The sequence below is a fragment of the Sciurus vulgaris genome (assembly GCF_902686455.1).
Source record: "Sciurus vulgaris genome assembly, chromosome: 12".
In the NCBI taxonomy this organism is placed as follows: domain Eukaryota; kingdom Metazoa; phylum Chordata; class Mammalia; order Rodentia; family Sciuridae; genus Sciurus; species Sciurus vulgaris.
Window position 1 is genome coordinate 78034418 of NC_136473.1, and position 14613 is coordinate 78049030.

Consider the following 14613-nt stretch of genomic DNA (forward strand, 5'->3'; position numbering starts at 1 on the left):
TCAAGGGCTCTCAGGGCCTCCCGGTTATGGCTCATCCCCTTCCACAGGGGTGTTCAGAGGTCTGCTGTCCCCCACCCCCAGATCTCCATCCTTCAAAGCAAGGAGCTCCAGAGTCCCACCCTCAGGTGGTCTCAATGGTTCCCATTGTCCAAGAGGCTATTTGCCTTGACCCCCACCCCATAAGCAGCAGGACAGCAAACTCAGAGAGGAATCTGCCTTGTGTCCCTCCTGGGCTGGCCGCCTTGGGGGAACCTGTGGGGCAGGGGCCCCGTTGAATGTGACCTATTGTCTTCGGGGTGGATTTAGGAAGTGCCAAGCTCCCATCAAACAGCCCTGCTCCCCCAGTAAAACAAAAAAAGGGCTGTTCATTTGGGACCTTTTCCCCTTATCTCCTTTTCCTATCTCCTCAGGCTTAGCTATGGTGTAGTGTTCAAAACCACTTCCCCTCGGAGCCAATCAGAAGCCGGGGCTCACCCCGTGGCCCTGAGGTGAAGTTATTTATAAACGCCTCCCTGGATTATTTGAGCAGAGCCCTTTCACACACCTCACGAACACCTTTCTGCTGCCCGCTGCCCAGACACACCTGCAGCCCTGCCCAGCCGGCTCCACTCACCCACCGGTAAGCCCCACCCAGCCCAGCCCACCCCACAGGGCTGGGGTCATCGCTGGAAGAGGGCGGGCACCAGGGGTACAGAGAAGAGGATGACAGGAACCAACAGGTCACAGGGTGAGCTGCTGGCCAACCTGAACACAAGTGGGAAGGACACTCTGGCCCCTGAGTCTGAGAGCAGCCCTCCGAGGAGCCCAGGGGGTCCCCACTTCCATGTAAGGACCTTGGCTGCCAAGGCCAAGCTGGGTTAAGGGAGTGCATGGGACAGAGGAGGTGGTAGAGACCCCCCAAATAGTGAAGCAAAACAGCCACCTCCTTCACAAGGCCTTCCAGGGGAAGGAGGACGGTGGCTTTCCTCAGGTGCCTGCCCGTGAAGCTGCAGGCGGTGCCTCCCCTTTCTTCTCAAGCCTTGGAAGCAGAGAGCTCTTAGTGCCTGGCTCACCGGCCTGCTCTGTGTGGCTGTGTCCCCTCCCTCTGCCCCACAGAGATCCTCCTTCACCTGTCCACCAGGGCTGCATGGAACCTTGTTTGTCCCCATTAATCCTGAGAAATTGAAAAAATGGAAGGAAAGGAAACCAAGGAGTGGGAGAGGATGGGCGAGGGACCCGCTCCATTAGGCAGGCAGTGGGCAGGTGGGAGCAGGGCCCAGGGGACCTGGCTCCATGACAAATATTTCTGCACAGAAGGGTTTGGGTCAGGTCAGGAAATGAAGAGCCACTTCACTGGCTCCCAGTGTCTAAGCTCATCCTGCAGCTCAGAGGGGACCTAGGCCCCCTCAGGCAGTACCTCCATTCTTGGAAATCAGCTCAGAAGTTCCTCAGCCCAGGTCAAGCAAATCTGTCTTTCTAGTACCAACTCCCCACTTAGACTTGGCCCTATTGGGTCCAAGCTCCAGGAGGAAGACCAGCATTAAAGCAGTGCTCCTTGAAGTGACAGAGGCCCCCAAGTAGGGCAGATAGAGAAGACTTTCCCCAACCGTCTTCACTTACACAGACAACCTCCTCCAGAGTCCCTGGCCCTGCCCACCACTCTCTCATCTCCTCCCTGGCATTCAGAACCTGACAAGAGCCTGCCTGGGCAGCACAGAGGCCACACACACTAGTGCCACCCCCACCTCCAGAGTGGCCCTCCCAGACCTCCCAGGTCCAGTCTGCTCTGAGGCTTATTTGTATGAAATCCTGGGGGCAGAGATGGACTTTCTTTCCTCTTTCAATGACCAGTCTTCCAGGAGGTTAGCACATGATTGGTATTTAGTGTGTGTTAAACTGTACTAAATAATCAGAGTCGCTCACTGAGGAGGGACTGGCTCCACCACTCCCCCAGTAGTGAAGGGGTCACTACTTGGAAGACAGAGCAGAAGCTACAGAGCCACCTCCTCAAGGGGAGCTGGCCCTTCACAAAGCAACTCTCGGCTTTGACCTGGATTCTTGGACCTTTACTCTTCTCCTTGTCCAGGCCCCTGCTTCCAAGTGAGACTAGCCCTAGAATCCTTAGAGGCTTCTGGGAGTCGACCCCACGTGTCTGTTCCCACGACCCTGCTCAGGTTTCACTGTTGCAAAGTACTCGGCAACATCTACCCTCCATTCCTTTTGCTGGACTTCATTTCCTCCGGCCAGCATCTCTCTGCCTGTCCCCAGCAGGGAGGGTGGAGTGGGAAGGAAAGTTGACTTGGCAATAAGGAGTGGGGATTTGGGGGTCACAGCCGTGAGTCTCTGTCCTGCACGGGATACGGTCCTGGAGCAGCCAGAGAGAGGGCACACACTTCAGGGACCTTTAGCCTCCCCACACCCTGAGGAAAAAAATAGGTTGGGATAAGAAGGGATAGGAGATGTGTCCAAAAAAAATGGGAATGATGGAAAAAAGAGTATTTAAAAATGCTTTAGGGGTACATAGGCCTCTACAGCCTCCCTCCTCCTGCCAGGGACACAGTCTCCAGCTGAGGCCCCAGCAGCATGCTTACCATGTCCCAGCTCCCATCCCCACCCTGGTCAGACAGAGGCTGCTCTTTCCCTGGGGTTCCCACACTGGATGAGGCAGTCAGAGCAAAGGGGAAGCCTCAAAGTGACCTTTCCTCTTCCCAGACACAGCAATCGGCCAGGTAGGGACCAGTGATAAGGATGCCAGAGTAGGTTGGCCAAGCCAGGGCTGCTCCCGTGCCTGGTACAGGTGCGTCAAGGAATGCACCCCCCCCACACACACACACAAACATGCACAGCCAGGCAGGGCTGAGGAGGAAGTCAGTCTCTGCCACAGTGACTGTCAGTCACCTCCAGACCTGACCGAAACCCACAGACAGGCTCCTGCCTTCCTGCTCCCCGGATGTCCTGCCTTCTGAAAAGGCTTTCTGCTTTTCCTCTAGCCAGTCCTGGGAAAGGACCTGGGGCTGGGGTGTAGGGGCAGATGGGAAAAGAAAGGCAAGAAAGCAGAGTGACCTGCCTGAGGTGGCCAAGCAGGAAAGCGAATCCTCCATGGTGACAGTAGTAACAATAGTGGTCAGAACGTATCGCAGGCTTACCGCCAGGCACCCTTCCACCTTTCAAAGCATTAACTCCGGCACTGCGCTTGTGCCCATCTCTGCCCACACTACGCTAGGGATGTAGACAGATCTAGTCACAAGCATGATTGGAGGAGGTTCCATTGCACTTTCTTTGGCATGAGCTCTTTATAGGGGCTCCCCACAGACTCCATTTGCCCTAGCAGCTGTGCAAGTCCCCTGGATCCCTGTCCCCACTCCCCTCCCTGGGCTTAGCAATCATCTGTGCACCCTTATCTCCTACCATCTGCTCTTCTTTTCCTCCCCCTACCTGCCTTAAGCCCCATAGCCCCCCTCTAAGTCCCTCCAGCTCTTCAGGACAGCCTCTCCTTTCCTCCACAGAGTGGGAGGGGCAGGGTCACCTTTACGTTCCTCAATATTGTCACATGGCACCTGCTATTTATCCCTGATCCAGCGAGGGGGAGGGAGGCAGTGGAGGGCTGTCTCTGATTGATGGAGGCAGGGCTGGCGACCAGCATGGCTACAGGGCACTGGGCTCTTGTATTTCAAGGTGCTGACATCACTGGCCAGAGCTGTGTGTTTAGGGATCAGATGGTCATGTTCCCTATACCTCTCTCCCTTCTTCCTCATTCACCTTCCCACCCCTAGCCCAGCACAGTGAGGCGCCCTCCCTGGGGGTTCCTGGGACCCCACAGCCTCAAGGACCCCAGGAGGTGAGGCCCGCCCCACTGTGCTGGCCACTTACCCCTCCAACCCCTCTTCCTCCAGCACTGAGGACTGGCTGGGGACGGAGGGACGCCCCACTGACACCCCTCTTCTGGGGATTAGGAAGTATGATGAGGGCATCTCCTCGCCAGGACCTGAGCCTGCAGATTGAGATTCTGTTTTGTATTCATCGTCCAGGGCAGCTGAGGCCAGGGTGGGAGGCAGAAACCATGGCAGAGCCCTCAAAGGAAGAAATGGAACCCAGCAGGCCAGTCTCCTCAGCTAGGGAGCAAGGTCACCAAAGTGGTCCGAAAGGGGCACTCTGCATGCCATTCAGGGGGTACAACCCCCAGAAAGTAGGAATCAGTGTTGTCTATAGAGGGGTCTAGAAGCCCTTCCAGCAGGAGCACTTAGTGAGAGTCAAGGCCTGGTTCAGCCTGTCCCACCTCTCTCGAAGACTCCATTTCTTTATCCACCGAAGGAGAGGCTTGGGCCAGGGAGCCCTCCAGTCCTCTTCTAGCAGTACTTCCCAACTCCTACTGGCCTCTGGGTTCTCCTTATTGAGAGATAAAAAACAGGGACTGTGAAAGCTCCCAGAGTCTCTTCCCCAGTAACACCCTGTTTCTGGAAAGGAACTGGGCAGAGTGCATGGGGAAGGGACAGATGCGGTGTTGCATAAAGCAGGGGGGCTCTTCCCTGTGAGCCTGTGTCAGCAGGGACTCCCTGGCATCCGGTCCGCAGCCGTCCGGAGACCTGCCCAGAGGGGTAAAGACAGTCCTGAGTCACCTACCTGTTACTCTCAGAAGGATTTCCACCACCCCCGCCCCTTTCCTCCCTCCCTTCCTGGGAAGGATAGTCGGGAATTACCAAAGCCAACAGGCTGGAAGAGGGGCCCATGAAGGTGATTCTAGAAGAGAGATCCCTCCAGGCTGGGGTGGTCTGGAAAGGCTTCAGAGACAGAAGGAAGAGAGGGAGGAGATGCTTAAGCCCATCTCAAGAATGGGCAGGTCTGGAAAAGCAGAAATGAGTCAGGGGACCTGGGTAAAGAGCAAAGTGTGAGCAGAGACTCAAACTTGTTTGGGGCAGGGTGGTGCCAGATAGACCCACCTGGATGGTACAGAGGGACCCAGCCAACAGATCCCCCAGTGCACCACAACAAGGCCAGAGGATGAAAAATCAAAAGTGTCAAAACTAATGAGGAAGAGAGGTTTCTGACAGGGGGTGTAGGCTGGATTGGAGGAGGCAGGGCTGGAGGCCAGGAAACGGTTAGAAGGCTATTGCAACAGTCCAGGTGTGAGACCAGACTCAGGAGGTGGAGGGACAGAGGAGAGGTGCAGAGGCGATGGATATGAGAAAAGAAAGGAAGGAAGGAAATGGAAAAAGGAACGAAACCATAGTAGGCTGATGAGCAGTAAATGTGGAGACTGAGTAGGAGGGAAAGGGCAGGGCCACGCGGCAGGGGAGGGACTGAGGGACAGGGAGAAAGATACCACTGATAAAATGGGGAGGTCGGTGGGGGAGCTGAGAAAGCAGGGCTTAGTAAGACTGGATGTTAGGAGCGTCCCCCTCACCCCTGGCTCCCAGTGCACTCGCTGCCAGAACTTCTGGCCTTTGGGAGTGTTCTGGGAAGGTGCTTCCAGGGTCACTGCCCATTGGTGGACACGGAAGCAAAATTTCCTATCAGCTCCTCTTCCAACAATTTGGGCTTTTTTTTTTTTTTTTTTTTTTAACTGGGGATTGAACCCTGGGGCACTTAACCCCTGAGCCACATCCCTAGTCTTTTTTTATTTTTTATTTTTTATTTAGAGATAGGGTCTCACTAAGTTGCCGAGGCTGGCTTTGAATTTCAATCCTCCTCCCTCAGACTCCCCAGCTACTGGGATTACTGCCATGTGCCAACTTGCCCTGCTGGGCTATTTCTTTACAAATGGTCTATTTGATGGCCTGGACCAAGCACATTCCCCAAACCATGAGTCTCTCTGAAACCAGGTCTGGAGCTCAGATTCCTCTGGAAAATCATGGTCCCCCCTCATGGCCTCCAAAGAGCCCACCAAGAACATCACTTGGAAAACCAGACCCTTGCAGATCCCATAGAGGGCGGGAGGAAGAGTGAGGCCAACCTGCTTCATGAAGGTGAAGGGCTGAAGGCCTGGTAATAGTTGCTCCTGTACAGAAGGAAGCACGCTCCCATCCTAATAATCATAATCATCGCCGTTACCACTTACTGGTTGCCTAGGAAAGGCCAAGCACTTCACACACTTGATCTGGTTAAATCCTCCTAGCACCCGCCTGGGACTACTATTATCCCCATTTAGGAATGAAGAAACTGAATCTTTGAACCCAGGTCATTCTGGCTGTAAAGCTTGTGCTGCTTTCCTGATGCCACCCTGCATTTCTCCCACTGAAATGTCTCACCTGCCATTACCCTTACTCATTTCTGCCTGTGTCTTTTCCAAAACACCATTCATTGATTCACTCAACAAGCATCTGTTGCGTACTTACGGTCAGGCAAGAGGCTGGGCAGGGGAAGTGGGGAGGTTCATGCCCCCATCTTGCCCTCTGTTGGGTATTATCAGGATATTTCCAGGAATCCATCCCTCACCTGTGGTTTCCCCTGGACCTCGGTCCCAAGACCAAATGAATGGGAGGCGCCAGCCCAGCCTTCAATAACTGGAGTACAACCTCATGAATGACAGAAACTCACATTCATATCATTCTCTACACTTCACTTAAGTAAAATCTTAGCCATTAAATCATTTGATCTTCACAACAACCCTGTGAAGTAAGAAGCCTGCCCCCATTTTGCTGATGAGGAGTCTGAGTTTCAGAGAGGCAGTGTCACCCATTCTGCCTCCTCAGTAAAGCCAGAAATACAAACAGGTCTCCAGACCCTTAGTGAATGCTCTTTCTATCTCTTCAAAGTGTCCTTTTCCACAAAAATTATCCATCAGCCTGCTCCCCTCTGATAACCTCCCCACTCCCCCCAGGTCCTTCCCTAGGAAGTCGAGAGCCATCTCCAACCTGTCCTGAAGTTACATATCTCAAGTTTTTTTTTTTACCAAACTGGACATAGTCACCCCACCCTCCCCACTTCCCAAATATAAACCCTCCCTCTAAAGGTGGAGGTAAGCTGCCCCCACTCCTTCCTCCAAGCAGATTTTCCCAGGACTGGGGGTCAGGGCACAGGAGAAGGGACCAGAAGCTGGAGGAAGTCGGGGAAAAGGTTCCCAGAGGGAACTCCTCTGGGCCTCAAGGGCCCTAGCACCTAGCTCTGCCCAACTCGGCTCCTGAAACGTCAGAGAGGTTGCGCAAAAGTCGAGGAGGAGAGACACCAGTGCACAAGGGTGGAGGGAAGGCTAGGCACAGGAAGTTGTGGGAGAGGCAGCCAGCAACGGGACCATCCTGATTTCCCCAGACACACCATTGTCCCTCTGGGGAAACCTGCTGGTGAAGTCCCGGGTGTCTCATTTGAGAAGGGTCCTCCTGAAGTCATCCTGGCCATTCCCCTGCCTCCAGGAAGGCTGCTTTCTCTATTTGCTCCAAGTGGACTGACTGAACAGCATGAACCTTTCTGCCAAGGAAACTGAGGCCTGGCATGGGGGAGTGGTCTGTAGGGGCTCCAAGAGGGGCAAAAGGATCAATGTGCTGCTTCCACCTGTGACTTCTACCTTTGTACACCCACCTCCCGTTTGCCTGGTGCTCGGCGGGGGTGACGGTGATGTCACAGGTGTGGAGTGCCAGCCACGTGCTGGGCGCCAAGCAAAACAGCCAGGGCAAGTGTGTGCATCATCAGTGCCTGAGAAGGAAGGCCACCAAAAGAAGCGAGTCTGGCGGAAAGACGACAGTGGGAAGGGAGGCACCTTGCAGCATGGGGGCGGGAAGACCAGAATAAAACTCCCCTGCAGCAAGAACCAGAGAGAGAAGGCCCCAGCTGGCACTGGGGAGGGATGCCCCCTCACCCTCCCCTACTCTGCTTCTCCTAAAGCTTGTAAATGCCCCAGACATGAGCCAGCCCAGGCCCCGCTACGTAGTAGACAGAGCTGCATATTCTCTCACCCTCTTCGATGATGAGTTTGAGAAGAAGGACCGGACCTACCCAGTGGGAGAGAAACTTCGCAATGCCTTCAGGTAACGTGGCCCAGAGCCTGGTCTCCACTTTCCTCTGCTCCTTGCCAAAATCCCTCCTGATCCAGGGCATGGCTCCTGCACAAGGATTCCTAAGACAGGATGTAGGGAAGGTCTGGGAAGAGGAGGTTCTGGACCCTGAATTTTAGAGTCTACAAGCTCATCTGTCCTGAGACCCCCAAAAGGAGATGGGGAGGAGGAGCAAGAGCCATTTGCAGTTTCAGAAGGGCTTTAGAGCATCCTTGACCCCCTGCCAGGGCCTCCCCGTCATCTCAGTCCATTCAAGTCTCTCTTGTGTCTGTCTTCAAATGCACTTTAGATGGACAGGCTATGATTGGGAGGGGTAGGGAGCATTAGAGCCCCCACTCTGTAATGTTTGTCAAAAAATGCCTGAAGCCACCATATCCCATACCCTTTCTCTTCTTTCCCTCCTGGATATTCCTTCCTGCACCTGGTCCAGAGAATTTCTAAAGGAGGCCCTAAATTCCTGGACTCTCCTTAAGGGAAACTGCCAGGGTATGGTCCCACCAGCCTCCAGGCTCTTTCTGCACGCAGATTCCCCAGCTGTGGGCCTTGCCTCAAAGGAAGAGGACACCCAGGCAATGCGTACCTGTACCCCAGGAGCTAAGGCCACAGCTTCACTCTCCCCCTTCTAGACTCCTGGCAGACCTCACTCAGACCTAGCTCTGGGTTGGCGTGCGCTCCCTCGTTCCCCTGGAGAAATAGCTGATTCAGTTACCTGGATTGAGGTCACTGGCAGCAGCTGAAGTGGAGATGCAGGTGGAACTGGTTCGGGCTGGGGGAATCACCCACTTGAGTTTTTACTAAAGCCCCGGCCCAACCTGCTTCCCTTGGGAGGCTCCATCTCTGCCTAGTTGCAGTCAAGGCCATGGGTGCCCAGGGTTTGGGCACCATACCCAGAGCTATGTTCCTCAGACTTATGGGCTCAGCCAGTCTTTGAGCCCAAAGTAACCCTAAATTTGGGTTGTTTTGGTGCTGAGGGAATGGGGGGGGGGGTCTACTGCTTTCCTAAAAGATAAGCTAGTGACAACTCCAAAGGGAGCCGGGGAAATAATCATTCCCATGGTGCTGGCATGAGAGCCTAGGACAGTTCCTGGCACACAGAAGACACTCCATAAATATGTGATGAATGAATGAATGAGTGTCTAGAAAACTAATCCCTCTCTCCATTTCTTAGGCCTCTAGAAATATTTTTGACATTACTTCCAGCTCTTTTCAGACTTTGGATTTACCCAAAATATGCCAGGGTTGCAAAACGATTGAGCAGGCACTAGCCCTCGAATGCCTTGTTATTCTACCCCAGCAGCTGTATGCTGAGGAGTCCAGTTTCCTCTACCACAAGCCAACCCCCTGCAGAGCCCCTGCAGGAGGCAGGAGGGCCCCCTGGTTCTCTTCTAGGACCAGGCTGTAGAAATGCACGAAGCTATTTACCACATTCATCTCCCTTCCCACCATCCCAGGGATGAGGGAGGCACCTGGAAGCCCCGGAGAAGACTGGACAGTCAGAGGCCGATGGTGATGCCATTCCACGGAATGTTAGTTGGGACAGAAAATCTGCCTCGACTTTTCTGGACACAAAGCATTGTCTGTGTTGGTTTCAGTCTTGGGTGACATCCAGGGGACCCAGTGTCAGGGAAACTATTGTTGAGCAACAGTAAAGAACAGGAATTGGTGGCGGGCAGGAAAGGAAGCCTAATCAGAGCAGGCCAGTGAGTCACCAGATGGGCCCTGAGTATTTGAGTTCCCTCAACTGGGAGAAGAAAAGAAAATGCCCCCCACCCTCTTCCAGTCATCAATCCGCCGGCTGTCGCCCTTGAATTCATAAGCCCTTGTTCCTGCCGCTCCTGAGTTACCATGAAAGGACCTCAGGGTGCTCAACAAACAGGGAAGGGATCAACTCTTCCTACCCTGTGTGGCCAAGGAACAGCTCTCCCATTCTTCTCCCCTCCACCCATTCATTAACCAGGGGGAACTCCAGCTCTAGAGCCATGGCACAGAAAGGTCAGTGAGTCAGCTGCAGTGCACCCCACAGGGACAACAGAGCCTTCCTTTTGGGGGAAGTTCAAGAAAAAAGGCAGGCAGTCCCTACTCAGATCGATTCTTTTTTTTTTTTTGGTATGGGAATTGAACTCAGGGGCACTCGACCCCTGAGCCACATCCCCAACCCTTTTTTGTATTTTATTTAGAGACAGGATCTCACTGAGTCTCTTAGAACCTTGTTTGTGCTGAGGCTGGCTTTGAACTCATGATCCTGCCTCAGTCTCCCGAGCCGCTGAGATTACAGGTGTGTGCCTCAGTGCCTGGCTCCAGACCAATTTTTAATACTGGCTCATCCATTCCTTTATTTACTATTGTTTTACTCAACAAATAGTTCACAAGCATGCCTCTGTAATAATATTCAAGGTGTACAAAGAGGAGCGATAGAGACAGGCATTTCACCATCATGGGGTGTGCTGTGTAGAGACAAATGAAAGGCAAGAATTAAGTCACAGGATGCACCCAGAGCTGCAGGAGCCCAGATGAGGGCAGTCAGGTCTAGACTCAGAGAGACAAGAGCTCAGAGAAGCCATTCCTGAAGAAAGGCCTTCTGAGCCAGGGGTGGACCTGACACCTCAGAAGCCTGAGCCACCATAAAATCCATACCTTGAAGCTAAGCCTTGTAGACTTCCCAGGTGAGCAGTCAGCAGTGAGAAGGCCTCCAGCTGGTACCCTAGGTGTTTGACAAGCTCTCCAGAGAAAGTGCCTGCCTTCTCTCTTCAGAATCCCGGGCATGCTGTGCGGGTGCTCAGTTTCCCAAGATCCAAATGAATTATGTGAATTAATGAATGAAATAAATGGCATGTTATCATCCCTCTCCAACCTGCCCTCCTTCCCTGCAGCTGTTCCTCAGCCAAGATCAAAGCCGTGGTGTTTGGGTTGCTGCCCGTGCTCTCTTGGATCCCCAAGTACAAGATCAAGGACTACATCATCCCTGACCTCCTGGGTGGACTCAGTGGGGGATGCATCCAGGTGCCACAAGGTGAGGGGTCCCCTCAGCCAGTTCTGGCCTGCTGCTCCCACCTCTTCTTCTCCCTACTTCCACCCCATCCCTCTGTGACCCCCTCAGTAATCCAACTGTGCTCCTGAGCTGTCCATCTCTTTGTCCCCTGCAGGCATGGCATTTGCTCTGCTGGCCAACCTTCCTGCAGTCAATGGCCTCTACTCCTCCTTCTTCCCCCTCCTGACCTACTTCTTCCTGGGGGGTGTACACCAGATGGTGCCAGGTAAGGTCTCTCTTCTTTTGACAGGCAGGATGACCTGAACCTCAAGGACAGGTGGCATGGCCCAGGGAGGTTGGGTTCCATTGCATTCTTCTGATGTGGTACTGATTGATCCTGGAGGGATGGTCACTGTCCTCAGTTCCAGGTCCTCAGTGACCTTGGAGAAACCACTGAGCTCAGTCAGCATGACCTGTTCTATCCCCCTCCCTGGAAAGAGAGGAAGACTTGATGAAACAAGATACGCCCTACACTACACAGGCTAAACATGTGAGAAATCACTGTCCAGTGGCCACAGTGGTCTCAGCAGGCCACTGAAGGGACATTTGGAATTCTCTAGGTGAGCTAGAGAAAAAAAGGCCTGTCCACAAGGGCTGGTTTCTGGTTCAGGCCCTGCTTATACTTCCAAGTTGGTGTCCTCACATGTTGATGAGATCATGTCGACAGGTGAGGTGAAAGCATGATTGGTTAGAGATTGCAGAAGGTGACTGGACATCAGTGGCATTGTCACACTGGAGAGGAGCAGTGGAGGTGCAGGGATCCATCCCCCAGGGGTCGGGATGCTTTCCATGGGTGTACTCCAAACCTCTGATTTTTGCTGGCTGGGTGGGGCACCACAGGTACCTTTGCCGTTATCAGCATCCTGGTGGGTAACATCTGTCTGCAGCTGGCCCCAGAGTCGAAATTCCGGGTCTTCAACAATGCCACCAATGAGAGCTATGTGGACACGGCAGCCATGGAGGCAGAGAGGCTGCATGTGTCGGCGACACTCGCCTGCCTGACTGCCGTCATCCAGGTAAGGCGGGTGGCCCCCAGCCCTGCCTGGGTCCCACTTTGGGAGGACACCATGCTGCCCTGCCCCTGCCCCAGAGCCCCCGATTTGATGATAGGTCTAATTTAGGACTCTGCCTCCTCCGTCTTCCCCATCCCAGAGCCAAACGTACCTTAAAAATTCAGAGTATCTTCTCACCTGTGCCAAGAGCACGACCATTCCTGAGACCAGCAATGGCACCTGATGAAACTCTCCTAAGCTTAGAAACTTCCTCAAAAAGACTCACAACCTCTCTCCACTGCCCCTTGGAGAAACCCAGCTCTCTGCCAGCATTCCTCATGCCCCTCTGCCCCAAGCCAAGGCAGCAGGTGCACGACATAAACTGAGTTTCTCCCAGGAAATGCAAAGGAATCCCCTGGGCTTAGGGAGGGAAGCCCAGCGTGATAGAATGCAAGAGCAAGAAGCAGCCTCCGAGAGCACCTCTCATCCATTCATTTATTCAGTCACCTAAAGTTTTTTGGTTGATTCACTGTGTTGGAAACTGGGCTGAGCCCTGAAAATACAAAGATAAGTAAGAAAGAGGCTCAGTTCTCAGTTGCTCCCAGCCCAGCAGAGGAAGTAGCCATATCAACCAACAAATGAATGTGCAGTGAGATAAGCAGCATCCTAGAGCTATGTACAAATGTCTGTGGGGACACAGAAGAGAGAGTCAAGGAAGACCTCAAGGAGGAGGTGACATTTGAGCTCAGTCTGAAGGGTGAATGGAAGCTAACCAGTGACTGAAGGAACAAGCACCGGGGGATGGGGCAGAGGGACAGGACCCCAAATCCCAGAGGCCTCAGAGAGGGATTCTGACCAGAAATCAGCAAGGAGCATGTGGCCAGAGGGTAAAAGGCCAGAGAATAGATCAGAAAGGTATCAGAGGCCAGACAACAAAGTTAGTTCTGTCCCCTAAGCAGTGGCTTTGGATCCAATGGGCAGTTTATAAGGATTGCTGGGGCTCCAGAGAAGACAGCTGGTTGGAAGGTGGATTAGAATCAGGGAGGGACCTGTTGGGAGACTCTGCAGAGGCAGGCAGGAGTCACAAGGCCCTAGACCAGGGTGGTGGCCGTGGAGAGGGAGATGGGGGTGGACGCTGAGCCAGGAGCATCAGCAGAGCTTGGTGATAGATTGGATGTGGGAGGTGAGGGAGGTGACTCCACCTTCTGGCTTGGGCAATCAGGTGTATGGCGGTGTCACACTGAGAGAGGAAAGCACTCAGAAGGACCAAGTTTATTTTGCAGATAAGGAAGTCGAAGCCAGAGGGGCGAGGCGAAAAAGACCTGACAAAGAACTAAAGGTCTGGTGGTGGGCACGTAGGGCGTGGAGAGGGCAGGAGAAAGCCACTGCCATTCCAGTGTGGCGTGGAGCTCCAGGCCTGGGTTGTGCTGGGCAGGTTGCAGGGGTGGCTGACCCATCTTGGTCTTTCCCACCACCCCCCGTCTTCCTCTCAGATGGGCCTGGGCTTCATGCAGTTCGGCTTTGTGGCCATCTACCTCTCCGAGTCCTTCATCCGGGGCTTCATGACGGCCGCTGGCCTACAGATTCTGATCTCCGTGCTCAAGTACATTTTTGGATTGACCATTCCTTCCTACGCAGGCCCAGGGTCCATCGTCTTTGTGAGTCTGGGGGTGCATCCTGCAAAAGGGGGCAGGCCTCAAGCAGGTGCCTGAGCGGAAGTTACTGTTTAAGGAAGTTGTGAGCTGCTCGTTCTGAGATGTTCTCAGCAATGGCGGGCCTTCCCACCATGGAAGGGGGTGTTGAACACATGCGCTCCAGGGCTTCCTGAGATCCTCTGTGGTTTATTCCTGCAGAAAAAAGAAATGCACATTCCATCAGTTCCCCCATTTCAGTGCCCCAACCTGCCCCTGCCTGGGAAATCCTTCCTTAAGTCTAATCTTCATCTCTCCTTTTGTTTGAACTCTTGTAGAGAAAAAGAAAGTATTTCTATCCTAGCATGAGTGCCCCACATGCCCTTTGGGAGCGGGTAGTGGGAGATGGCAATGTACATGACCAGGGTCTGTGTTCTGCCTTTGTGTACCTCCGTAAGCATGGATGGCATCTCTTCCTTGAGTCAGGCACCCAAGAGCGGGGCAGTATGGGAGGAAAGGGTGGGAGTCTGTGAGCCTCATGCTCTCTCCCCCAGACCTTCATTGACATTTGCAAAAACCTCCCCCACACCAACATGGCCTCGCTCATCTTCGCCCTCATCAGCGGAGCCTTCCTGGTGCTGGTGAAAGAGCTCAACGCTCGCTACATGCACAAGATCCGCTTCCCCATCCCTACGGAGATGATTGTGGTAAGGCCTTGCCTGGGGCTGGGGTGTTGGGGGGACGGGATGGAGGGGCTGTGAGAAGAGGAAGAGCCAGGGGAACCCCTACCTGTCCCTCACCCTGCCCCTCACCCTGCCCCTCCACTGGCAGCCAGAGGGACAGGAAGTCACAATGAATCCATTCCATGCCCCTGCCCCGTGGATGGGGCTTCCTACTCCTTTGATGTGTATGTGTGTGTGTGTGTACACCCCTGGCCCAAAGGAGGCAGGAGAGATTTGGTACCTCCAAAGAAAAGAGAGACAGGAGAGACAGGAGAG

The 14613-nt window shown here is 53.8% G+C and overlaps 1 protein-coding gene across 1 annotated transcript in view; it reads left to right on the top strand.

Annotated features, from left to right (window-relative positions):
• The first annotated feature begins 536 nt into the window (after positions 1 to 536).
• Positions 537 to 14613, top strand: part of SLC26A9 (solute carrier family 26 member 9) — a 28616-nt gene continuing 14539 nt past the window's right edge. The window contains exons 1-7 of the mRNA XM_079106555.1: positions 537 to 619; positions 7795 to 7937; positions 10835 to 10974; positions 11108 to 11218; positions 11833 to 12008; positions 13478 to 13642; positions 14170 to 14322. Coding sequence (XP_078962681.1) covers positions 7813 to 7937; positions 10835 to 10974; positions 11108 to 11218; positions 11833 to 12008; positions 13478 to 13642; positions 14170 to 14322 — 870 coding nt within the window. The 5' untranslated portion in view covers positions 537 to 619; positions 7795 to 7812. The remainder of the gene's footprint in view (positions 620 to 7794; positions 7938 to 10834; positions 10975 to 11107; positions 11219 to 11832; positions 12009 to 13477; positions 13643 to 14169; positions 14323 to 14613) is intronic.